This window comes from Anopheles nili, chromosome 3 (assembly GCF_943737925.1).
Source record: "Anopheles nili chromosome 3, idAnoNiliSN_F5_01, whole genome shotgun sequence".
Taxonomy (NCBI): Eukaryota; Metazoa; Arthropoda; class Insecta; order Diptera; family Culicidae; genus Anopheles; species Anopheles nili.
Genome location: NC_071292.1, coordinates 33428451 through 33455571, shown reverse-complemented (window position 1 = coordinate 33455571; position 27121 = coordinate 33428451). Strand labels below are relative to the sequence as shown.

At 48.5% G+C, this 27121-nt stretch overlaps 2 protein-coding genes across 4 annotated transcripts; both read left to right on the top strand.

Moving 5' to 3' along the window:
- Positions 1-384: 384 nt before the first annotated feature.
- On the top strand, positions 385-27121 carry LOC128726827 (protein PALS2). 3 transcript variants are annotated; one of them, XM_053820656.1, is made up of 9 exons: positions 385-883; positions 10676-10797; positions 23228-23896; positions 24646-24903; positions 24962-25172; positions 25247-25417; positions 25487-25650; positions 25937-26011; positions 26133-27121. In XM_053820656.1, the coding sequence occupies exons 1-9, from the start codon at positions 385-387 to the stop codon at positions 26307-26309; spliced, it is 2346 nt and encodes a 781-aa protein (XP_053676631.1). In that variant the 3' UTR covers positions 26310-27121. The 3 variants fall into 3 exon arrangements, with proteins under 3 accessions (XP_053676631.1, XP_053676632.1, XP_053676633.1); XM_053820657.1 differs by lacking the exons at positions 385-883; positions 10676-10797 and having other exon boundaries at positions 23241-23854; XM_053820658.1 differs by lacking the exons at positions 385-883; positions 10676-10797; positions 25937-26011 and having other exon boundaries at positions 23241-23896.
- LOC128726828 (uncharacterized) lies at positions 14592-19373 on the top strand. Its single transcript, XM_053820659.1, has 2 exons — positions 14592-15120; positions 18156-19373. The coding sequence occupies exon 2, from the start codon at positions 18185-18187 to the stop codon at positions 18971-18973; it is 789 nt and encodes a 262-aa protein (XP_053676634.1). The 5' UTR covers positions 14592-15120; positions 18156-18184; the 3' UTR covers positions 18974-19373.

The following is a 27121-nucleotide window of genomic DNA, read 5'->3' as shown; positions in this document are numbered from 1 at the left end:
GGGTCTGTTCCGAGGTGTAACGCGCCAATTGGGCACTGTTCAAACACACTCGCTCCAAACCGTTTGTCTCGTTAGCACAGTGTAGGGGATGTATGAAAAATGCAAGACATCAGCCCTGATTCCAAAGAACACATGAAGTGCACAAGTTTGGTGGTTCTTGTTGCGTGTTTCACTAAAAGTGCGGTGAATGTTGGAAAACTCCGAGCTAAGAAGCCATAGCGGTGAAATTTGCATTCAACAAAGGTTCAGCGAACTCGCGCGATGTGTCGCCCGCTGTCGTGACGTTCGTTAAGGCGCAAAATATCGTTTTGCCTCACAGTTTTTTGTGCTGCTCGGTTTTCCTTCTTGGCACTCGGCGGTCGTTCGTGTGCCCTGCAGGTGAAAATGGTGCACCTGTATCAGACGACCGCAACCGAGCGGGCCCGTCCCAGCAAGGTGAGCAGTTTTGTGACCAGCTTCAAGGGGTTGTTTTTCCGCACGAAACCACCCATCGGTGGTGATGATGGCACACCTCATGTGGCCGCCGCTGGGCAGCCGTTAGTTGTGTCGCGTCTTTCACCGAAGGCACCAATCGCTTCGCCAGAATCGGGAAGTGAACCGTCCTCGCTGGTGCTACCACGTTCCGCATCCGCCGGTGCCACCAGCAACCAGCCGGTGACGGGCTATCGGACGGTAACACTGCAACTACCGTACCACGGTGAGAATCGGTACGACATCCGACGGACGAATACGGACCGAAGAGAGCGCAAGGATCGACGTGGCGCGAAATCACCCATCAAACCCGTCAAACGGCGCTCCTTTGGCAAACGCATCAACAACCTGTGGAGCAACTTTGGACTGCTGCGAAGCTCGGAGAAGATCGTGGAGTTCGCCAACGGTCACGGTGAGTCATTCCGACGAGCTTACTTGCCTGCTTGTTTCGATTGTTGCGCCATTTTTTGCTTTTCTTTCATTCGAAAAGAGGTTTATGAGAGGGGCGTGGGATTGTTTTTCCGCGATATAACAAAAAAAAGAAGCAATTTAATTTGCCAAACCCACCAAAACCAAGCAAATACTTTTCACACCTTCACTGACTGGGCGTCTCCATCGTGGCAGAGTGCTTGTGGTGTCTCATTTTTTTGCCATTGAAGATGTCTTTTTTTCTACATGTCCACTACCACTGCCACCAGCTGTCCGGGTGTTTCTTCGACAGGCGAACATAATCATATTGATTATGTGGTTTATTTGCTTGCATAGCGTTTGGTGGTGTGGGTCCTTCCCGGGGGTGTATTATTAGAACGCGGCCACAGCTCATCGTTCGAAGGAAAATCAATCTGTTTCTCGCGGTACGTGTGCTTTTTTCCTTCGTGTGCTTCACTCTATCGATTGCTCCGTATCGGTGGTATGAATGAAGTGAGGTGTGAACGGTTGGGTGATCAGTTAATTCGCGCCAAATGTGTTTGCCCTGCAGATTGGGGGGGGGGGGGGGGGGGCGTGTGGTGTTCCAAGAAACATCCATTTTTGCACGAAAGGAACACAAATCGTTTATGCCGAAGAACAACAGATAACACATCATTTGAGCTGGTAGTAGTGTAGGTAGAGATTTCAAAAACGAAACAAAATAAATGGTACAATGTGTTTTTAATTTTAATTTTAAAAGACGTGACCAACCGGATTTGAATATTTCAGATTCAATTACAAAAGAGCAACTGGATTCTAACAAATATACAAGGAGGATGCCAAAACTGAATTTCGATGATAATTTTAAAACCAGATTTAGACTAAATCAACAGACTGGTTGAAAAGAGGTTTAGAAATTGCAGTTTAATATAATTTAAACCTTTTATTGTTTGCTAATATGAAAAATCTAGTTTGCTCGTACAATTATAAATTAAGTGTTTCAATGATATTTTATATAAAATGTACGTTTGGTGATGTATACAATATTGCAAATCGAAAGAAGTTCAATTTGAAGATTCAAAAATGCTTGTTTTTAGAAGCTATTGAATGAAAAAAAAAAAATACAATAAAACTCATCACAAAGAGGTACAGATTAGACTACAAAATATCGCTCCAGATAAGCTGCTCTAAACACCAACTTCCACAGTAAATTGACATTCAGTAAGACTCCATGCCTGTTGTGGAGCACCACAAGCACAACCCCTCAAGCGCGGCTGTAAGAAAGCCTTAACACCAACCAAGGGAAAAGCCACCAACTACATGAATAGCGTGCCGCTGATAGGCATCCATAACGCGTGTGTTACGAAATATAATGACTTTCTGGTTCCACCGGCGCGTTTCCAACGTTGCACTGTTTACTACGCCAGACCAAACAGAACCCCTCCCAGATGCTTCCAACAAGACCGCAGCACGTGGCTCGATTGACCTGGAAAAACAGGTGAATGAACCGCCGGTGGGACCTAGCGCTGGGTTTTCCCTTTATTTTAAAACAAAGCCAGCGACAGCGTGTTTTTCAGCGGCTCATTTACGTAAGCAACCCCTCGCGTGGAAGCAATTCATTCCCTAATGTCCTTTCCTGGGGGGAGTGGTTGCGTTGTTTACGTGTAGCAAGGATAGGGGGACCAACACGGCCAACGGATGACCACAAAATACACGTTTACATGCAACCGACGAGCCCGCTGAAATCGCTGAGGGCACGTTTACCCTCAAACCGGTTTGATTCTGTGAGTACCCGAGTAGCCGATCATTCGTACTCACCTGGCTGCGGCATCACCGGAATCTCACCACGATTGGGCGAGTTCCCCACTGGTCTACCACCGGTAGGCCGGTTTGATCTCGCGGGCTTCCACGGTACGGCTTCCTCGGCTTGGGATGCGTGTCCATGCTCGAACGATCGCCAACGAACAGTCAGTTGTGTCGGTGTTGTTGAACTCGCTCGATGGCTCTCGTTTGATCGTGACGCTTTGCAACCGACTGTACGGATCCCATCCACCGTGGACGTTGGTATTCGCACGTCCACCCAAAGAGAAAAAAGAGGTTAAAACCTGTTCGACGAGTTTCGCGTGCAGATCGCCGATCTCGATCGTTGATCGAGAATTGTACGGCTTGGTTCTTCGAGCAGCCGGAGAGGAGTTTTTAAGCTACGGATTCCGCTGCATTCTGTGGGGCGCGTGTTCGCGATCTTCCCGGCAGTGGTGGAAGAAAACCCCCACAACGGTCGGGAAAGCAATAACCGCAGTAAAATTGATCACTTCTCCGTCAACACGGGGTGTCCCGCGGGAAGCGCGTGTTTCTGTACGCGTCCCACACGCGCGTGAAAGTGATTATTGAGGTTTTCCGAGTGCATTTTCGGTGGCAGCACAAATGGTGGAAACCCGGTGTCTAGAGGGGACTTTTCCATCCCGAAAATAAATGTCACCAGATGACCTGCTCGTCCTGCTCGGTGTTCTCGGTGTGGAGCAAAGCGTGTGCGCGTGTGTGCGAAGGAGAAACAAGTGTTTCAGCGTGTTTGTGGGTCGTTTGTGGATGGTTCCATTCGAAGCGAAACGATCATGAGGACCGGCAGCAAAGGGTGTAGATCGCCGGGTTTTAAGGGTGCAGTGGAAATCGATTTCATGCGCGATCGGTGGTTAAATACTATACGGCTCCCTTGTATGCGCTCCAGTTAATGTGCTCCAAATGTTGCACAGAACCGGCCGGGTTTCGCTAACAACGCTTCCGGCGATGGCCGAGTTGGGTCCCGAGTGGGTTAGTGGCCGGAAAGAAACAAACAGTGCAGCGCCTCCCCGCACGGGGTTGTATTAACAATTCGCTAACGTCAATCATGAGAAACACCAGCACCGGTGTGGATCGCGATCATCGTCAATTGGCGCTGCGCGATGGCAAAGCACTCTCGATTAGGAAACATTAAACTCCCATCCATCTGGCTGCTATGATTTCCGGATAATTTAAGCTCGCGCCTCACTGCCGCTCGATCGATTAATTCACTGTCTGCAGCGTGTGGTGAGGTCTGCCATCTTACCGATCGCACGATCCTCTAGCACGGTGAAGTGCACTCGGAAAGTCATAGACTCATTCACGCGCGACTCTCGCTCTTTTTCTCTCTCTCTCTCTCCGTGATTTATGGTCCAACTGCACCGGGTGAAATCAGGTAGGGCCGGTTTCCTCCTGACTTTTGGGAAGGGGCTTCAAACCCGCACCCCAACCCAGTCGAGTGGGTGTACTCCGTTCTATGGTTCGTTTATTTTGGTATCTTTCTATTGCTTGGACGCTTGGACGATGGAGGAAGATGATACTTCCATGTGCCGTCATATTTAATTCCCCCAGCACGGACTCACCCACACGGCCTCGGTTGGGTGGATGTTGCCGGTGAAAAGTCCAGAGATCCGCAACAAGGCTGTGGGAGAGCCGGCGTTTGAAACAGAAGGCGCGGGCGTTGTTGTGCTGGTTGGCAAATCAAGCGGGAAGAATCGCCGGCCCAGTATCCCCGATTGTCGCCCCGAGGCCGGGAAAGATAATGGAAATGGAAAATCGGAGACATCGGGTTGCATTTTCGGGGCGTATGAAACGTCGCGGGGAATATAAACGGCGAGATTATGCTAAACATATGCGAACGGGGAACGCTTGATAGACGGCGCTTGAGTGGCTTTGTCCGCATTGTGCATAGGTGAATGTGGGCTATTTTCTTTTCATCTTGATTGGTTGATGCTGAGCTCTGGAAGAAAGAGATGAAAGTTTCCTTTTGATAAAAAACTGAACAAACTCGTTTCTTAAGCACGACAAATAGACGAATGTGGATGAGCAATGAAACCACCGCCGATGGAGCCTCAATTAGTGCGTGTGGAATTGGAGGTGCTTAGGGCGAATTAACGTTAGCGTGGTTGGCAAATCCCTGTTTAAGAAGCATCTCAAAACAACACGAAACAAGCGTGGTTTGTTTTGTAGTTTCCCACCTTCATCAATCGATCTCTGGTCTGGTGCTGGTTTTGTCGCCGCTGGTTTTTTTTGTGACTTTTACATGCCTTCTTCCGTGTTCCGTTTTCCGAAGATCATCCCGCACTAGCCACCCAGCGCGTTTGTTAGTTTACACACATGTCAAACGTGCTGTTTGACAAGCAGGAAGAAGATCGAAATCGGCTCGTCCGGCGATTCGCAAGGGCCGGGGTCTGGGTCGGCTCACATTCAGTCCGGGGTTGCGAATGTTTACCTTCGAATGATTCGCAAACACGCCGTTGTTTGAATTTTCGCTTCGCCGTTGCGTTCGCGCGCGCACGCTTTTCGTCATCGATAATTTCCGCCCACTGAGGGCTGGGGTGCGTTAGGCGCAGCAACGAAGACAAGAAGAGAAAAGAAAAAACAAAACCCACCCGAAACACTGCCCCTTGGGCTTGGCTTTTGTTTTGGCTTGCCGTGAGCGAGTCAACGCACTGGCGTAGGTGTTTCGACCACGCGTTCCTACATGCGTTATGTGTGTGTCGTCATCGATCTCGTCCCTGTGGTCGAGTTTTCCCAAGCAGAGCTCGTGTGATGTGGGAAAATTCTCTCTCCTTACGCCTTCCCGTATTGTGACACCGCACATTGCTCGATGGGGCTCATTTTCGTGCTCTCTCGCACTCTTTCACTCGCTCTCTTTCACTCGCTCTCTCTCTCGCTCTCTCACTCGCGCGCGCTCGCTCGCACACTAGATTCATCTCAACATCCCCGCCGTGACGTCACGAGTGTTGTGGAGATGCGATTTTTGTGGTGGCGCAACCGTTTCGCGGCTGCCGAAAACGGGCCCCGAGCGATCAGTTGAAGATAGTGCGTGGTCGTGCAAACCACGTTGACCGGTTCGTAAGCTGCTTCGGGAGAAAAGTCGCGAAAAATTAACCGACCGTGTGTGGGTAACCACCCATTCTGGCTTCCGGTTCCGGGCTTTTCCGGGGTATCCTGCAAACCTTCGGCTCAAGTGCGTTTGGTTTTGGTTTGTCATTTGTCGTTTGTTGTGCCGCATTTTTGTTTTTCGCCTAATTTTTCACTTACCACCCGCGCATCCGTTCGCTTTCGCCCGCCGTAAGATGGCGTGTGGCCATGGGGCGGAAAATTTACATTTCTATCTGACACTTTAACGCCCGTGACCACCGGGAGTGGTACGCTCGTGGCGTGTTTCGAATAGCACATTCGTTACTTAGCTTCTGGCAAATGCCACCCCCACGTGAAATTTGGCTGGCGCCCTGTTCCGGTTGGGGACTTCCGTCCCAGTGCGCGGGTGCGAGTGACCGAGGTCGACGATTCCTCGTACGGGGGTGGAATAGAACATCTTCATTACGCCGCGCGATTCGACACAGTTCCTTTATTTTTAGTCCTTCGACACGGCGATCGCGTCCCCATCGGTGGTTATTTGTGTTGTTTATGATATTCCCAGCCCGGTTGCGCTCATTATTGTTCAAGTACCCGTCCGATAGTTGGTAGTTTAGCAAACGTCGCTGGTCGACGTGTCGGCCACTCGATGGTAAAATGAAAGGTGACAAATTTTTCCGAAAGACACACCATACGCTGACATATGTTTTCCATCAGACCCACGATCGCTGGGTAGATCGCTTACACGTTGTGTAACATCGCGAAGGATTAGTGTATCCCCGCGTGGGGTTGATGTGTTTTTGAGTGATCATTTTGAGTGTGTGTTGTTTCTTTCTTGCCTGCGATCCTTTCCGCATGTCGTATGCTGTATCCGTGTGTCTTTTTTTTTCTTATGTGTTCCCGTGTTGTTGCATTGTGCTGTTTTATTTTTAGTTGGCTAAAATTAATGAACGCACGCAAGCGAACATGACAGTGCACGGGATGCGCCCGTAAAGTGGACCGAGTGTGGAATGGAATGTACTCCATTTTCGCGCGGGGAAAACCGGGAACAGTTTGGAGCGCAGTTGCTCGCCCGATATCCCGATTGATCGCCAGCGGGTCGCTTGTGAAGCTGATTAGCGCATAATTATCATTTAGTGCATGCCGTTTGTGTGTGCTTGTGTGCGCCTCGAAACGTGATCGGAAAAATTTCCACCAACCAAATCTCCACCGTGTTTCGTCCCTTTTTCGTCCTTTCAACGCTCGCCCCCTTCTCCTATGCCGGGATTGCCCGGAACCACGGGATTGCTATGGTTCGATTCGGCAAAAAGGAACCCACCGACAAGCGCCAGCTGTTGGCCAGCATGGACTCGATGCAACATTACGGCAGCACGAAACTCGACAACGGTAAGTCCGCCGCGGTTTGTCGGACCCTTTTTGGTGGCAATCTTCAGGGCCGACCGGCGTGGAAAGTGAAAATGAAAATAGAAAGTAAATGTATGCCAACCCGCGGAAGAAGCGCGTCGTGGCTGGTCGCGTCAGAGGGCCGTCGGTTTTTGCTCACTTTTTCCTGTAACAAATTCATTACGATATTTCTGTAACCGCGCGCGTCTGTGTTCTAGTGGTTGACTTTTTTTGTTGTTGCTGGCTACCCTCTCCCGATTGCGTGACTTTTTCCGAACGCTTTCCGACCTGTCGCCTGCGTGCCACGATCGTTCACAAACGACACACTAATGATGACGGTAAAAAACGGCCCAGTTCCTACGCGATCGTGCGGGATTTGGGTTGCTTCTTTTCGGTTGCGTTTGCTGTCTATCCCAACCGTTCGCTCGTTCGTGTGTGTCTGGCGTGCTTCAATCATGCATCATGATCGCCGATTTCGGAAGGGGATCTGCAATTTTTCAAGTGCTCCTTTAATGTTTGCCTCGCCGGTGGATTGGTTGGGAGGTTTCTTGCTCCGCACCCCATTTTCGAGTGAGATTTGATTTAATTGATTAGCAAATGCCGCTCGCTTCAAAAACGGGTGCTGCGTGGTTTGGTTTCGTGGCGAACAAGACGCAATTAAATTGGACATGCTGGTTAGCAAGTCGGTTGGGTGGTTAGTACGATTAATTTGGTTGGTTTTATGTGCCTTGGTTAACAACAGAAATGATGTTGCTCGTTGTGTTGGTGGATTAGTGAGAAAATGAAGCACGACCGAACTTTTCGAACAGCAAGTTGTAATTGCATTTTATGGGCTCGTTAATCTCGTTTGTTTGAATTAAAACTGCAAATAAACCGAGCGGCAAAATATAAATCAAATTTACAAGCGTGCCCCGCTGTGTTTTCAGCAGCTTTTGAGCGTTTTTTTTTATTAGTTCAATATAAATAGAAAAACATAAATCAGCATGCATACTACATTCAAATGCTGTTAAATAGCAACTATTTTCGTAAATCGAATATGCGCCCTTCTTTTTTTTGTGCTTCAAAAAACTCGCTCAATATTTTTGCATCAAATTGAGCTGTAACAAAATCGATAAAGCGTGCGCCAGTTTCACACAATATAGACATCACGAGCTAGGAATAAATTTACGTTTTTTTTTTACGACGCCCATCATCGTATATTGAACGGGCTTAGCCGCACCACCCAACCATGACGAGCTTATCCTTAAAGACTCGCGACATCCTTTTACACTTTCCGACCGCTCAATCTGACACATCCAGCATCAATTTACTGACACCCATAAATCCTTGCTCCGTTCGTTCATGCGTTCGAGGTCCGGGGTCGCGTGCCTTCGTCCAAACTTTACGCATGTAGCGCCTGGCAGACCAGCCGTCGGCTTGCTTTGGGCCAGTGCGTCGAGGGATGTGTTAAGAAAAAAAAAACCACCCCCGACTATCAACACCTCGAAGTGGGGCGGGAAAGAAAGGGGCGACGCAAAGTACCGAGTCGTAAATTGCAAAATTGTACGACAGCGTTGACGGCGCCGGCAACGGCGAAAGGCGAAAAATAAAATGCATCGGAAAATGCGCTAAAATCATCGAGGATTACCACGCACGGGAGGATGTTCGCGCGACCGTTTGGAGCACCGTGGAGATCAACGCCGGTGGAACTATTTTTTTTCCACCTCCCCCAACACGAAATCGACCCAGCACATGGTTGCGCCGATGGTGTGGAATTTTTATCCCGCAAAAACCGCCACCACGATGAGAAATGGTATAAACAAACCATCACTTCTCGCGATGCTATGGCGACGGCTTCGGCGGCCCAAGCGCGTGAATTTCGTTCTCGTACGATTTTTTATCGCTTTCCCACGGCGATTGCGACTGAGTAGGCTTTGGCTGGGGCGCTAATCCTAATATCAAACTAGCCGCAGTAGCTCTTCCGGTGGCACGTTGGTTATGAATGCGCACGGTGGTTTTAATGTTTCCTTAAACGTATGCAAAAGCGCCCGCCCTGCCTGAACGCGGTGTTTATTTGTGCGATGGAAATATTGCATTTTAAAGGCAACAACTTGTGCGGGTGGGCGTTACGCAGAAAATAAGGGGTGTTGTTGGTGCTTGTCATTGCGATCGTCGCCGGTGTTGGTTCGCGTTTGTTGAGGATCAAACGATGAGGATATGCGCCTGTAGATAAATATTATTATGAATAGCATCTTCAAAGTGTCGGGAGTAATGATTTGTTTGGCTTTCGACTGCTCGGTGGTGGTGAAAATCGCCCGCCAGAGCACAACGCCGGTATCGTTTAGATTGTTTTCTTTTTCGAACATATTCATTTGCCAACGGTCACCTGTCGCGTGGTTTGAAATATTGTTTGTTGTGTTTGAAATAGAGATAATTTGCCATTTTTGAGTAATGTGCATTTTAGTACTAAATTAGGTTATACGTGTTTTGTTTTATTTTTATATTTAGGAGGATGTTTATAGGAGGATGTTTGTTTTGTATATAGCAAAGTTCCTTCAAGAAACTGTTCATTAAGTGAAAAATACTCACTATTTGTGGGTTTCATTCCATTTTTTCTGTACTTCAATAAAGCTATTAAATTTTCGTCATTACGCTAAATGTTGTTAAATCTTAATAATAATAAATTCCATCCAAAATGTGTAATACTCTAGGCTAAATATATTATTATGATCTAGTATACTTTAAAAAAAGTATTTATTTCGCCAATTTAGTGATAAATGTTAAAAAAAATGGCATTTACAAGAATTCAACATCTATCGGCTCACCATAATAAACATCAATTTCTTCGAGAAATTGCTCTACTGAAATAAAATCATACAAGCTTGCTTGAAACGCATCGTTCATCTTTATGATGATATCTTCCAATGGTGGCCATTTTTGCCTCAATTCAATTCAATTCTATCCTCACGCTTCCGGGGTGTTTTGCAAAAAAAATATACTTTGTTGCAATTTGATACCAATCTGTTAAAGCGCTGCTGAAGTAAAAGTATGAACGAGGTACGGTCTTCATTTCGCCCTGCTCGGGCTCAAACGAGACCAAACCCAGCGCATATTACCAGCCATAAAGCTGGGCAGGGTGTATATTTTCCGACGAGAACGTTTCTGGGTGTGTTCCTTAGCCAGCAGCCTGGCTCGCTCTAAGGATACGGCTATCGGAGGTAATGGGGCAATTACAGCATTTCCTGCGGATAGAGTGAATCATAAAGCGATAGGGAGAATGCCCCAATAAAACTAGGAACCATCTCGTTGGGAATGCGATGGCAAAGAAGAACGGCACCGGGAACACCTCGGAAAACAACGGAAAATGATTTGGTGGTTCGTGAACGTAGTAGTAAAATCTAACGACTAAACACATCGGCCGAACGGACGGACTCGTTAGGCGGTTGGATTGATTTGTCGTCTCAATCATAATCGGTTTCACATTTTCACGTTTTTCTTTTCTTCTCTTTTTTGTCATGCCACATTTTCGCTCCAGCCGCGTTTCAACATGTGCGAGAAAATTTGACCGATCTCAATGGGCGCTCGGAGGCGAACGAAACGGACCTTGTTTTTCTGCAAGGAATACTGGCGAATCCTGCCGTTACGCAGCTGATTAAGGTACGTACTCTGCACGGTGTTTCGTAAGTTTGGAAGGGAGGTTTTTTTTTCTGGCATCCATTGGACATGACCAAACGTGGCCACTAATTGAATAACTCAGCGAGCATGCGTACGTCTCTTGGGGATTGGGCGTAATAGTAGTACTGCTGGAAGGTGACTCGTTCGAAGCGTTCGTCCCAGTGGGATGGAAACTTTGGTGGAAAAAACGACGATCCGTGAGGAAATTGGTTGTTTATTTTCACTAATTGGATTGGCTGCGGAGCCAATTTCGTAGCGCATAAAGTGTTGCGCGGTTAATTGGTCGAGTGACACATATATCCTTCCCGTTTCTGCCGGGGGCTAAACACTCGGTCCAGCACTCGAGCAGGGCCAGTGCAGTAGGGAAAGGGAATTTCGGGTTCGGTGTGATGCTGCCGCTTGTGAGTAAGGTTAGGTCTTGAACCCAGCCCGGGGTGGGATGGTGTCCAATATCCGCCAACAGAGCAATGTAGAGCATCGGCGCTGACGAAATGTCGGTCATTTCGTGCCTGAGGGAGCGTAAATTGGCTGACTCGGGTCGGGGTTGTACGCGGCGCAAATGTGCGTCGAAAATCTAATTGGTCATGAATCAGTGACCCCCATCACCTCTACCATGGTCGGGGCCGTAGGTTAGCCGGGCATTGATGAGCTGCAATTAAATCAGATTGCTTTAAATTGTTTAAGACGGCAGGGCGTGCAGCTCGGTGCGATGTGCACATAGTGGAACAATACTTGAGCCCGTTTGCGTAATTGCTGCAGACAATGTCGTCGATCGTATCAGATCGTTCGTTCGTTTGGAATACGTTTACTCAGAACAATGAAATTTCTTTCAGACACCATGACTTTCGGCGCAAAACACGCTTCTTCCACGCGCTAGAAAAAGGGGCTTAACTTCAAGCCACACTAAAGCAAGATTGTTTCAATTTTCTCCATCTTCAAGGCGGCGGGCAGTCCTCATGGAATGGAGGATTAATTTATTCTCGCTTGAGGGTTCTAACCGTCAGCCTTCACGTCAAGACGATCTTCCCCATTGCCCTGGGGAAATGGAAAGCAAAAATGCCGAAATGAAAGTTTCATACGAACAGCCGGCCCCACACCGACACAGGCAGTGGCATAGAAGCCAAAACGTACACAACCCCGGCACCGGCAACTCATTTTCATCCCTGATGAGCTCCAAAGCTCGGTGGTGGTGTTGGAGCCGGATAGTCTTTAAAACCGGTTTCCGTAAATTCGTTAGCGCTCCGCCGGGCGGTTGCACCGGCTTGAAGCTTTCCATGTTTGCGGTTCGGTTGGTGTTTGCTGAAAATACAACCAAAAGAAGCATAAAGCCGTCGAATGGTAGTGAGATGAACGAGATGCCGGTTGTAGGGTTGGGTCTCCGAGTGTTTTTACCCACACCACTGAAGCCTCGGTGTGGGGAAGAAAATTGGTGTTTTTTTATGTTTTCGCCTTCCAAAAAAGATCCCCCAAAACATGCATGGAGCGAGCCAGAACCAGCCGGATTTTGGGAATGACATCAGAATTTCCAGTTCCAGCCTCGGTGGAGATGCGAGAAACGTTGCGTTGTATGTGTAACGGGGAACGCTTCGTTCAGAGCCTACTTTGGTTGATTAGTTCCACCGCAAGGCTCGTTCGTAAGCAGTAAAGGCTCTGACGAAAAGGTGCAAACATAAAGCCTATCACTACGAGCTGGCTGCTGTTAATGTGATTAACACGTGCGCAAGCATTTGCCCAGTGAAAAACGTTGTCACCATTTTAAAGTGCATTCACGTGGAGGATACAGGTAAGCCCATTGCATTACGAAATGGTGCTGTTTGCTGAAACATTTATCTGCCGTTGGAGAAAGAGGTTTACCATCCACGAATGGTGGATGCTCGTGTTACGGACGTGACCGCAACGGTTCGTCACGGAGATTAGGTTCGCTTGGTGGCATTTATGCTGCGTTGAGCAGATTTATTTTTATGCAACGCTTTGACCAACACGAAGCAGTGCAAGGAAAGCAGCAGTACAACCAACAGCTGCGTATTGGCCTTTCATTCGCCTTTATTAACGCATCGAACGCAAACCCTTTTGACCCTTTCCGGCGAGAATGGAAACCGTTGACTCATGCCAATTGGTGGCATCCGGCCCGGTGACCGGAATGTCCTAATCGCCCGTCTGGGAATTCGGGAAGCGTATTAATTGCCCCTCTCGGTCTCATCGGGGCCGCCTGGGACCCATTGGCTGCATCATTAACTTTGTCATATTTATGATCGGCCTTCTTCCCGGCGGCACACGCCCGATCGTCTCCGCCGGGTCGTAGAATATTTATAAAACAATTAATCAGCGCGCCGATGTCGCTTATGATGCCGAAAGGTGACGAAGCTGGCCGCTCTCATCGAGTGATGACGATAATTGGCCGCACTCCGTCGTCTGTGGTGTCGCTGTGAAGCTGATCGAGCGATTTGACCACCTGTTGCTGGTGGGTTTTCGCTCAATTTCGATTGGCGCTTTATGGACCTTGGACGATAGGCCGTGGCAATTCGCTTATTACCTCCCATAATTGCCTTGCCACGGGCGATGTGCCGTAAGGGAAAGAGATAATGGCAGGAAGAAGAAAAAAAAACAGAAACATCGTCTCACACGACATGCATTGGTGCACCCACGCAGCTCGCCACAGAAGGGGAAACGCCGTCTTCAAGAACGTTTTTCATCAGAAGCAGCATTAAGCTTGACCTGCGGCACCTTCGTCACGAGAAACAAAGAGGCCGGTTGTGTGCGTTGCCGTTCTTGTGCTGTGCGGTATGAGTCGTTGGGTATGGCTCTGGTGACTCGCACCAGTAGTTCCCAGCCCTGAGAACGATCGTTTGCGCTTGCGGGACAGACCGCTGTCTGCCGCATTCCGAGTATAATAGTAACGCGATTCTTCGCTGACCCTTTGCTCCGACGGCTGCCGCGGCAAGTGCTGTTCTATTTCTCGCCAACCAAGCCTCTTAGGTAATGGGTGTTTATGTTCGACGTTCTCCCTTTCTGTGGCCGAGATCGACACACGAGAGGAACGATGGGTTTGCGTGATGGGATGTGAGCTGCTGACGTGTGTATATGGATAGTGTTTCGTCATGGCTTGAGAACGGTGAGTCCGATCGCTTGAGAATGTGTTTCTGGGAGAATGTACGTTTGGTGATCGTTTGAGAGACTTGTAACAATTTTTATGATCTTGACTCATTCATCTGGTACAGTTTAGTTTATAGTCGAGAAAATTAGATATGTCAATTTTTATGTGCTCTTTCTTATGCGCTTGCTATTTAAGTATTTTATTTTCAATTAATCTCAAATAAATCCTAGTTTTGTCTATAATGTTCACATTCAAGTGTAAATGGTAAGTGTATTAAGTGGATGCTGTTAACCCGAAATGAGATGTGATCATTTTCATAATTCATAACTATATGTATGTATAATATATTGCTGAACCACACCTCGAAAAATCGTCTGCCAGAGTTTAATGTAGAACATCGCGACTCGAACCGTCCACGAGCAGAGCAACCTGGGCAGCATATTCCCCACTCGTAGCATATTCACCACGCGAGCATCAAAGCAGGCGCTCAGTCGGCAGCGGTCTCGCTTGCGGTTGCTCTCTCTCTCTCCTTTTCTCTCTCATAGCGCTGGTGGCCGAAGCCACGCATCAAATGGTACGAGGAGCCCGGCGTGGCGCTCTCATGCCGGTTGCCAGAGCCACGCATCGAACGCTGTGTTTTGTAATGTTGGCGCGGTGAGTGTCATTTGCGAGTGAACCGTTTGCGCTGTTAGTTGCGTGTGCTCGGGAGCGCGTTTTGTCGTTCAAATTCCTTTTTTTCCCCCTTTAGCGAGGCGTTATGTGTCACGCTTGACGGTGCCCGTGGTTATTGTTTAAGCCCGCACCGTGCATCGCTTTTTGATTTCATTCAGTTCGATCCGATTCCAACGCAACGTCTCGGCAGCGTGCGTGGAGTCACAAACGTGCATTCGATTCGCGTAGAGAGAAGTGCGCGCGCGCGCGTGCGAGTGATTGTGATTTGCGTACGAGCAGAGTGAGTAAGCGTGCGGTTAGCTGGTGACGTGCTAGTTGGTGCACCGTTTTAGTGACCGTTGCTAGCGGCAACGGGTGATTCATAATTGTGACATTTGCTTCAACGGACACCACCGGGACGGGGAACTAGAGCTTCTGCGAACGTCCAGAAAATCGATACCGACCAAACCCTCGCCTGTGTTGCGGGAAAGCGAACGACGCCATCAGCAACGACGCCGTAGAGCACTGCAGTCGCTCGAAGAAAGGAGGTTACATTTAAGGTGTGTACCGTTTCGATTTGCGTGATTCGTTTTTCACCCCGATGGTGCGGATTTTCCCTCCTCCCCTTTCGATTTCCTCTATTCCATGCCACGCTACCGAGCGTTAGCGTGGAGGGAAATGGGTGGAAAAACAAAAATCCGTCCATCCGTCCAGCGTTCCTCAACGTGAAGTGCAGCATAAGTATGGTGGAATGTGAAACACAGAAAACCGGGGTAGTGATTGATTTTCTTCCCACCTGTACACACATACATACACACAAACAAAACCCAAGCTTTCGCCAACCCCTAGGGAACGAAAAAAAAAACGAACGGGGAGAGAAAGGTTGACCAAGGGTCATTATGATTCAAAATGGCTTCCACGAGCCCGTCTGCGAGAGACAATGGGGCTTCTTTTTTTATTTGTGGGGAGCATACGCAAACCTCGTTAAACCTCGGTAAAAAGCAACCGATTTGTGGAAGAAAATTTGTGTGTTTTTATCAAAAAAGTAACCCTTGCCCAACAGCTACACTGAGTCACCGGAGATGATGGAAACCGAAAAAGGTATCCACCCATAATTAGCGCCCAGTTGGTGTTTGCAACTGCGAGGTCCCACGCATCAGTATAGGTGCGATCTTCCAGCGCCGGAAAGTGGTCGTCGTGCGTCGCAAACGTGATCGCATCACTTGCGCTCGAGCGGACGCCTCGATCGCCTTTTTCGCCTGTGGCCTGTACGATCAAGGTGCTCGCGCCTCGATCCAAGAAGGCAACGGCTCGCGTATTCTCATCCTTCTACCCGCAGAGTGAGGGAAAGAAAGAGAGAGATAGACAGCGAGAGCGCTACAAGAGAGCGAGAGAGAATGATCGTGTGGTTCGGTGGTCGTGATGAATGTGCCGGTGGTTGTTTACGTTGACGCGTCACTGAGTTGATGGAAGACGAAGTCCCGTCGTTCTCTCGTTGAAGTCTTTTGGAATGCCTCGTCTGAGAAGCTGTTGCTTCTGGGGACGGGGTATGGGGCACACTAGGAAGGGGGATGCGAGGATGTGTTGGTTGGGAGTGGAGAAGGCGAAAACAAAGCTTGGAAAAACGAAGAAACCTTCACCGCGATGCGCGATGCAATGGGATGGAGCCGTGCACAACGGTGGAGCCTGTGCGCAGCGATGAGAAAACCTGTTTTTCGTTGTTTCATTGTGGTGGTGTATGTATGTGGGTACGAGGGAGCCTCACCACCAACACGCAAACACGGCGCATCGCTCTGTGTAGGTGCGTATTATGCTGCCAATGTTCGGTGAGCGGACAGTTGGCATACTTACATGGCCTACTGAGCGCGAGAGTTGGTGAAGAAGTCCAAGCAAACCAAGCGACAGGGAAAACATACAGCAACCAGAGAAGAAAAACAAAACTCCCAGCAACGCTGCAAGTTTTCACTAACGCGTTGCGGTTTGCCTTTTTTTTGCCCTCGCGTACTGTTGTTATGCAATGATAATCACAGCTTTTCACTTTTCATGCCATCAGTGGCATTAACGCCACCACGAGCGGATAAGGCGCGGCAACGTGGTTGGATTTTATTGGTAAACAATTAACCGTCATTAGCGCACGGTTTGAAATGTGGTTTCCCGCGCTTTTTCTCATCGCGGCTCAAGGTGACACGCTCGCTGGTGGAGCTGGTTGAATTAATTCAATTGCTCGTACCACTTGCGGCATTTTATAAGCCGACATGCGAGATCAGTTGCATTCGATCAAATAATCCTCCCACTCGAATGCTTCACGCTGGTGGACGTCCGAGGTGGGTGGATTTGCAACGAGCAGATAAGATATTGGGGCGCCATAAACTCATAGTTTTATCGGTGATTTAAATTAACAGGCGAGACTCGTACATGCCGTTTCGGTATGGAATGTCCAATTTACGAGCGTTTATCTCCCGACACGAGGTGCATGTGTTCTCGTACGGAAGCCGGCCTGTCTGCCACCCATGTGGTGCTATTTCTCCCAATCGGGCTGCTCGTTAGCATCGCGCAAGTGTTTGCCAAGTAAAAACGTAAATTTTGTTGATAACAAACAAATGGGTTCCATCGCAAACATTCCAAAGTCTATCCGTTCCTCCCCAGCTTGTATGCACTTCACGTTGACACGTTGCGCTGCCCGAGGCCTGTGTACTGTATACTCAACTTAAAATGGCACAAACTGAGCGAAACAGAAATGCAAACAAAACAAAAAAAAAACCACACTCGAAGGAACGACACCAAGCTTCGATGACGAGAAATTTCACAACTGAACATTGACAAAATTAAGCTAGCGAAGTAAAAGTCCGGCATGAAACGGCAAATAGGAAATGGAAAAAGAAATTGTGTGAAAAGAAAAACGAAATTAAAAAAGAAGGATAGCAAACTTAAGACAAGCGCATGCAGTAGTTAACAAAATAGAAACTATCGCGAAAACAGCGGCGAAGGCGAAGGCTACACGCGTTTGTTCTGATAAAATGGCACAAGACATGAATTTGATCAACTTTCTCCTTGCATTCGTTTTATTTGATTGTTTCGTTACCGTGGCGTGCAGCGCGTAGTTAGTTCGTTTATGTTTTATGTTTCCCCAACCACCCACTCGCTGTCGGTTGCTCGGTTTGAAATTTCTCGTTTGATCGATTAAAACAGGTTCTCGTTCGTTCGGGTTCATTGCTCGCTGAATGATGAGCGGTTTTGTGCCATTTTGTCTGTACAGTCTGATGGGCGAGAGTGAGGAACAAAAAAAAAATAACACATCGTTCTGGTTCAAAGGGCGCGAATCTGCGACATTCTGTCGATGTTTGTTCGAGATAGCGCCCTCCTTCGCGTTAATGTCAAGTGTCAAGTTCATGGAGTGAAATTTCTCAACATCGCCCGTTCCAACGTGAGTGCCATTTTTGGGGAGATTTTTTTTTGTAAAGCACAGAACGTGACATTTTAAAGTTGTGCCCTTCGGGTTGTGTATACACTTCGGGTGAGGTGAAAACGACGGGCACATCGCTGGATGATCAGTTCCGCGTTCGAATAGCAAGACTGACGAATACGTTCCTTCCAGTCGCACCTCATCAACATCGAACCGCCATCATGAATTACGGACGCAAAACGCCCTCGACGTATCGATCGACTCCGTCGGTGTACTCGCACATCACCAGCCGATCGCAGTCTAACCTGCATTCGCAGCGATCACGCTCGATGAAGTCCGTCATGATACCCTGGTACCAGAAGCCGATCTTACACAACAACAAGTACCTGGACATTCAGCGCGGTGCGTTCATCATGGGCCTGTTCTCGATCTTTGTGGCGATCTTCACGATCGGTACGGCCGTCTTCGACATCTACTGTCTGGCGTTAGCAGCTCCAGGATCTTCGCACTACGGTTACTACATCATATCGTACGAGTTCGTGTACGTCGGCAACGTGCACGTGCGCAATGGGTTGATGGTAGCCGCACTGTTCTCGCTGATAGGTGGCCTGGTGGTGCTGGTAACGAGCATAATGTTGGTGCACGCTCTACGCAAAGAGTACGAATCAAAGATAGTACCTTGGTTGTGGTCATTTGCCATCTTCACGCTGTTCCGCCTGTTGGCGTTCCTGTTCTTCTCGATCGTTAACGACCTGATCTTCGCGTACAACATCCTGATCACGCTGATCTGGAGCGTGATCGTCGTGGCGTCCATCTACGGTTGGCTGATGGTGTACTCGCTCTATCTCGAACTGGCCGACCTGACGAAGCTGGAGGATCTGGCTCACCTGCGAATGGGTACGATGCAGTCGTTAAACGCCTCGGTAGCGCACTCTTTGGCCGGATCGCGGCCTACGACACCACACAGTACCGTCTCGACCATGCCGGTCGGTGACACCAAGTTCATCTAGAGCCATGACGATCCGTCCGCACCGCACAATCGTTCCGTCCATGCGATACAAAGAGACATACATGTTAGACCCTGCCCATCGTTCTCAAAAAAGAAAAGGAAAACAAAAACACAGATTCAAACTCGAACCGTACAAACGAACGATGAAGAAACCGCCAGTCGTTAGGGAGAGTAGCTTTGTGCACACAAAATCGAAGCAATTTTGCGGCCCATGTGCCTTCCGAAAACATACAAAATGAAACAAAAGTGTATTAACGTTTAGTTTCGTAATCGTAATTTTAGCCGCTAAGTTTACAGTTTTTATTTCGCGGTCAGCTCTCATCGCTCGAGCCCTCTACGGTGCACAGGTGTGGAACCTGTTCGGTTCGAGCACGAGAGCTGGCCCACGTTTCGTTTTAACACATTCCACAGCGATCAATAAATTATTGATTTCTCGTAATGAACATTATGATTTGTTTTCCTGTTTTTTTTTTCTTTCGGTTCATGCATTTTCCTTTCATTTTTCATGCCGTAATTCTTGCGTTTTTAATTGTGTTTTTATTTCGCTCCGTTCATCCCTCCATAGACCATGGAATGTGTGTGGGTCTTTAAACGGCCCTACGCATTTGAGAACCTTTTTTTTCCCGTTCCTCTTTGTGACCTTCCACCGAAACGTTCATTCACCTCCACGCATCACAAAAGGCTAGAACATAGCTCTATGGTACGGTGACTTTCTCCAGCCTAGACTGTTGTGCCTTCTTTGCGCACTTTTCGTTGTCGTGTCTTTTTTTCGGTGTGTATTTTTTTGTTCGGTTTATTAGGGGTTCCCCAGATAAAAAAGCGTACCGTGTCGAAACAAAATGTCTTAGGAACAATGACCTGCAGGGGTGGTGAAGATGGTCCTTATCTGTAAGCGGACATCTAACTTAACATCTGGAGCTGGAATGATGAGCTGAGTTGACAAAACCTCTCACACGTTAACGGAAAAAAGGTTCTCTATGATCTTTGCGCCTGTTAACTTCTCCTGTGACGATTCAGGAGTACAGTACCGATTGAAGGGTTGCCTTAAAATATGCACAATTTGACGTCACGTGACGTGCCCTCCATGGGCTCAGCAGCACCCGCAGGTTTGCAAGGTTACAAGCAGCGCATTGGCGCTTAATACAACCCCCGAGATGCATGTATTTCTTCTCTCGCGCGCACCCCGTGAAGTTGGTGAAAGACACTCGACCAATTGGTTGGGCCAATCGGTCTGGACCTCCGCCTGGCAGGTAGAATGGCACCGAGGGTATATAAAACGCACCCGCAGCAATCGCAAACAGCCGGTGCACGAGTGCCGTCCGCTGGAGAATGGAATGGAATTTAGATGCATTTCAATTAGGACGTGCACGTCACTCGTCCGTTTGGCTGGTGGTAAACGTTCTAACCATTATTGCGGCCCCATGCTCATTTGCATACCGGTGTGTTACTTAATAATGCGCTTTAAATAGCGCAACGGCATGGCGACCCCCGAGGGGAATTATCCTTGACGCGTCGTTTCGCTGCAACCGAGTGATTGTGTTCCTGTGGCGCACATTTCCTGCCCGCTGTTGGTGTTTTGCTGTGGCTGAAATGAGCCACCGTTACTGTGGTAGTTAAAAGTGTTTAACGGGCCTTCATCGTCGACTCGACAACTTGTTGGGATTCACGGCCCAGATCATTGCTAAAAAGATCACCGTTTGGTGACACAAACTCAACCCTTGGGTTTAGGTTACGCCCGAGCCTCGCCGAATAACAAATGGGCAGACCTCGAATGGCTTCCATGGTTACGCCTCCACCATCAAGGAGCCGTCTTCGGTAACCATGGTAACCGGAATCGTTACTTTCAGCGACTCAACATCGACCCCGGCCCGGGGGCCACAGAACGATAGCATCGAATGTTACATCGCACATTGGGACGTTTAAACCCTCCACCCTCAGGGTGGTGGTTTGTCTGGTCGATACGGCGAGTTGAGTTTGGCGTTGTTTTCGTGCACGCGTGTGTAATCCACCCCGATGGGTGTGTCACCGTAGACGTGACCTAGAAAGCCCAACAGGGAACCGCAACCTGTCCGTGTGCAGCACAAACAGAGCCACGTTGATTCGGGCGTGCCGGAAAGGCCAGTTCCACGTGGATTGTCGAGTGTAACGCAAGTACAATTCCACTCCCAGGAGGTGGTTGTCTGTGGTGCCGTACCTTCTTTGCATACGCGACTCGCACGAACAGTCGTCAGAAAGCGACTTTCACGAAACAGCCCCACAGAGACCGGCAGTTGAGAGGCGTCTTTGGCAAGGTGCTTCGGTAAGGAAAAGCGACACCGCTTCCAGCGTGCCGGTTTATGCGTTGGCCCTTGGGGTCGAGTGAAAGCGCATCCGTTCCGAGGCATCGATCGTGAGGTCGGTGTGCTGTGAGTTCGTCTCACTGGAGCATAGGTACGACCATCTATTGTTGTATTGCGTTTGTCTTCAGCCCTCTCCGGTGGATCATTGTTTGGTAGGGGTGCTTTAAAGGTTTTTTTTTTCGGCCAGCCTCAGCAACCGGCTTCTCGGTGCAACGAAGGAACAACACAAAGCGCACACGTGGAAGGTCAAAGGAATTAGAAAAAGTGACTTGCGCGTCCGCGGGCGTGCGTTCTCTTCCTTCGTTTGCTGGTTCGCTGTGAGATGCCGCTCGCAGCACAACCGATGTAAGGAGTTATGAAAAGGTGTTAAAATATGAATCAAGATAGAAATGGGAGAGATTTATCGGTTTTTTAGCTACGGACGAAGCTAGGATCGGGCTGACGGATGCGTTTGTTTGCTTTTTCTTGTCGGTTCGAACATCCCGAACGCTTATTGCGTACTGTATAATTAGGATAATGTTCCGGCCGGATCCGGCTCCCGCGGGCGGAAATATCTTGCCTCACGGGAATTCATTAGTGTCTAGACTCTAGAGAAAAAAAAAGAAACATCACAGAGAAAATAATTGACAATGATGTGTTAATTTGCTGGCTCAGGCGGGGCTTGAAGTTGATGTATTAAAAGCGCTTTTAATTCCAACTTGTGAAGGCGTGTGGGTTTTTTTTCTTCAATTGTGCTCCCCGGGATGTACAGGAAGATTAAAATCCCCTTCCGAGCGATCCAGCTCCATTCGTCAACGAACGTGTGGTAAACGATTCATTTGCGATTGTTCTAAGCACGAACTGGAAAACTAAGGCGCCATTCCACCGATGCATGGTTTGTTTGTGGAGATGATCAAACAATTCTAGTGCTGTGGAAGTAAATCATGCGATTACTCCTTTTTCCGTACGGTCGGCACGCTTAATTGAAATAGTTTGAAACTCATTGGCAAAAGTTGGAAACAAACATCATAGCGGGAGTGGTCGCGTGTCTAATTGCCATTTCAAAAACATTAACATGCATGCATAGCTTGTGATGTGATTGAAATTTCGATTGCCTGCACCACACGCGATAGTTAACTCTTTCCGATAAGACGCGTGGTTTAAAATTCCCCCTCCTCAAAACACGTGAGGAATTAACGCGCCAAAGAAAAACAATCTAACTTTTGCTACGACCCAACTTTTGCTGCGCCCGCTGGCTGTTGCAACGCTTTGCTCAATTAAACTTCAGTACCGATTTCGCTTGCACACGGAGCTGTAGCTCGATCGAGCGAATAAAGTCACCTTTTGCTCTCCAGCAATATAAGGCTGGCCTCCATTAGCACGCGGTTGAGCGTATGATTCATCCGTACGAGCATAATTGAGAGTGATCTTTCCACACGCCAACCAAACAACCCTGACTCGTCGAGCACGTAAACGATTCGTCTAAAAACGTGTCCCCAAGGCGCGTGCTGCTGGAACTGGCACGGTATTTGGCTCGTTGACAATTGCACCTCGAACAAAAACCACCGCACTCTCGAGCCCCAACTGTGTGTGTGTGTGTGACTGTGGGTGTGCATTTGTTCGTGTACGTGTGTTTGCGTGATCGTCGACTCCAGTGTTTCACGGGTGGGGCGACAGAGCCCAGCATACCGTACCGTACATTGCGTCACCTTGATCAACACACTCACAGAGTCGTGATCGCTAGTGAGACCCAAGGCAGGTTTTGTACCGTGAGTTTCGTCGATGTGAGCTAGTGAACGGTGTAGGTCCCTCTGAGCAGTCGTTGTGTTGATCGTCAAACGATCACTTACTGCAGGTGCTGATAGAATCGCCTCTTTTTCTTCTTCTTCTTTTGTTTTTCTCCTCTCCATCGGTATCCGGGGAAAAAAAAAATACAGATCCAGGACAAACTCGAGGAAGCACCAGCGCCACCACGTCCGGTCCGAGTGGACAACGCGCCCCTGCTGAAGGAGGTGATCGATCGCTGTAGCCTCTCGCGGAATCCGCACGCCCGCGAACTAGCCCGGATCTTCCGCTATCCGCACTTTCGCGCCCTGTTCGAAGCACACGACGAGATCGGTCAAACCCAGCTGACCCACCCGAAAGCGCCGTCTCAGAACAGCAGCCCGGCCAGTGCCAGGAACGGTGGGAGTGCCAGCGAGACCGACGGTAGTGCAAGTGCGGAACTTTTCCCGATCGGTGGAGGCGGCGGCGGTGACATGCCCGGGGAAACGATCAAGATGGTCGGGATCCGGCGGAATCCGGACGAACCGCTCGGGTTGACGGTGGAGGTGGACGAACACAACCAGCTGGTGGTGGCGAGGATCATCGCCGGTGGCATGATCGATCGGCAGGGACTGCTGCACGCGGGCGACGTTATTCTGGAGGTGAACGGGGTGGCCGTGACCACGCCCGAGGAGTTGCAGGGTGAGATCTCGATGGCGAAGGAATCGGTGACGCTGAAGATCGGGCCGAGTGTCGAGGAGGAGATGAAGTCTGCCCGCATCACCATGACTGGTGGCCAGGTAAAGAACGGGCGCAATTTAGACTCGGGCAAGAAACTGACGGTAAGTGGAGTGTTCCATTATTTTGTGTTAATTTTGGGTTTCTGGTTTGGTTTGTCGTTTCCTGGTTTTCGTTTGCTGTTAGTTTGTTTAGCTACAAGTACTAGCTTTTGCACCAGAACGCCTTATCGGTTAGTGTTTGTGTTGCCTTTGTTTCGATGTGTGGCCCTAAAACTTTGTTTCGAAATGTGGCGCTTTCAAAAAAGGGCCAGCATCCGTTGAAGTGTGGTTTAAGTTTAAGTAATTTTTGTGTGTTTTGTGTACCATAGCTGAGCTGTTTTGTTGCGAAATCTATTTTTCGACCTCTTCTCTTTGGTGCTAATTTGCTTTGCCTTTCTTTTTTGTGCGTGTTACTTTGAAGTTTTTTCATTTGCAAACTTTGCTGTGTGGTTTCATTTACAAAGAGTTTTGTTTCCGTTCGCCATAATTTTCGTATGACGACGATCGAGAGCAGCAGCTCCACCAGCTCGTGCGCGTTGTCGACGAGCGCTGTATCATACGTCTCAGCGTCACTGACACACCAGTACCGTATCCACAACCACGCTAAAAGTGCACTTCATCGATGTTGCAATGTATGTACAAGGTAGTGTTTAGAGGTAGTGCTCAGGTTTAGAGGTTAGGTTTCACGTTCACACTGACACATCCAGGGATTAGGGTAGGCCGCAGGATGATACGACAACTTGCTGTCAACGCGTGCACTAATTTGGAATGCGTTTGGTTTTCGTATGCTTCCCATATATCCCTTTCCATAGTGCTACATGCGCGCACTGTTCGATTATGACCCGAACGAGGACAATCTGCTACCGTGCAAGGAGATCGGGCTGTCGTTTCTTCGCGGTGACATCCTGCAGATCATCAACGTGAAGGATCCAAACTGGTGGCAAGCGAAACATGCCGGCGAGGACGGACCGACCGGGTTGATTCCCTCGCAGGAGCTCGAGGAGCGTCGACAGGCTTACGTTCCACCGGAAGCCGATTTTGTGCACAAGATCGGCATATGCGGCACACGGGTAAGTTGGGTGAAGCTTCCCGAGTAGAAGATGTTTAAATCGTTTGTGTTGCTTGCAGATTTCAAAGAAAAAGCGAAAGATACTGTACAAAACCAAGCAGAACGGAGAGTTCGACAAGGCGGACCTGATGCTGTACGAGGAAGTTACCAAAATGCCACCGTTCAAGCGAAAGACGCTGGTGCTGATCGGCGTGTCGGGTGTTGGCAGGCGCACGCTGAAGAACCGTCTGATCAACAGCGATCCGGATAAGTTTGGATCCGTTTTGCCGCGTATGTCTCGAAGAGAGCGTTAGCATGCTTTCGAACGGCGTTTGCATAACCCACCGTTTTTGCTGTTGTTTTAGACACTTCGCGTCAACCTCGGCCGCTGGAGGAATCGGGCAAAGCGTACTGGTTTTCTGACCGCGAGGAAATGGAGCAAGAGATAAGGGAGAACAATTTCCTGGAGTTTGGCGATCACAATGGGAACTTGTACGGTACTCATCTGGATTCGATTCGCGATGTCATTCGGCAAGGTACGCATCGATCGCTTGAAGATCACTGACGGGGAAGCTTCATGGGTATGGTTTGGATGATTTTTGTAGGTAAAATGTGCGTCCTCGATTGTTCGCCCGCGGCGTTGAAGACTTTGCACAACAGCCCGGAGTTTATGCCGTTTGTGGTGTTCATCGCGGCCCCGGGAATGGAACAATTGAAGCTGCTGTATTCCGAGCGCAGGTCTGCGAGCGGATCGACGAGGAACTTGCATGTAAGAGTGTGGATTTATTAGCTTTGGTTAGGGATATGGAATCTATGTACTGCGAATGTTTGCTCGTGTTGGATCCTACGCAAGATGTGCAGTATTTTAACACGGTGTGCAATGTTTTGGGGAAAGGATAACTGCATGCGTTTCGAGAACACAGTCAGCATTCTTGAAACATTCTGAGGCGTACATAAATTCCTATTTTTGTGTTGTGAAAACGCATGATAACTAACTGGTTGTTCTTTTGTTGGCGTGTTTGCTGTGTTGGATGCTACTTTGTTATTGCCTGCAGTTCGACCGTCAAAGCTCTATTCGCTACAGCTCCCGCCGTGCGAAGACTCTGGAATCGTTGGCATCGTTGTACGAGGTAACAAGCTGTGTTTCGCATGACCGAGAATGAATGTTTTCGTGCGAAAAAGTTTCAGAACGTTGCCGTACCCATCGGCGGCTTAATAGCGTGATTAGAACTAACATTTCTGTGCTTGCAGGATGATGATCTGATATCAGCGGTTGAGGAGAGTGCGTTGCTCCAGCGAAAGTATGACAAGTACTTGGACATGGTCGTTGTGAACGAGGACTTCGACGAGACATTCCGCCAGGTCACGGAAGCCTTGGAGCAGCTATCGCACGAGCACCAGTGGGTTCCGGTGAACTGGATCTACTAGGACGTGTCACCGTCGCTTCTTGAGTCGCTTCTCACCGTACGGAACGGCCTGTCGAGAACTGGGAATATGTGTTCAAATCATTCGCTTCGCGAGCCACGTTCGATACAAGTAACAGTTCAAATAGCCATAAAGGAATGAACTCATTCTGCTTACTCGCCCACTGGAGGTCACCAATATAGAAACGGTATTCTTTGAACAACATTCATCGAGTGCATTCATAGCCTTTATAAAAACTCTATACACTCCAGTTGCCTTATCGAACGTAATATCATCATCTAAAACTTACATACCGCTTTACATGTACACGAAATGGTAGTCAGTAAAACATGCATCGTTGCAAATCGCCTTCCAAGGGATCATAATCGACATACAATCAACTGCTCTGGCCTAATGGCGCGTAAGACCTATCAATCGGCATGAATCGGCACGCCTTTATCACCTACTCGAACGTAACGTCTTTGATGTTAGTATTTTTCTAGTGCTTAAGGTCAATCAAATTCGTCCAATTTAATTTCGTCCGTTATCTTTTATTTCAATCGAAGCGCGTTCGATCGTTTTTAAGCGCTTTAGGCGCGAGTGCAGTAGCTGCAACCGTGTTTTAGACAATGGTATTTTTAAATCGTAAGATGGGTTTTACTTGCTTACACTATATTGTAGCTTTTTCGGAACCGTCCTCTGAGTTACGTTAAATATTATCGTAGATGTTAAAGCGAAAGAAAGAAAGAAACAGAATAAAAAATAAAAGATAAAATCTCTGCTTGGTAGCTGATAAGTTGAAGTGAATGGTTCAAACGTTTGTTTATGGAATCTGT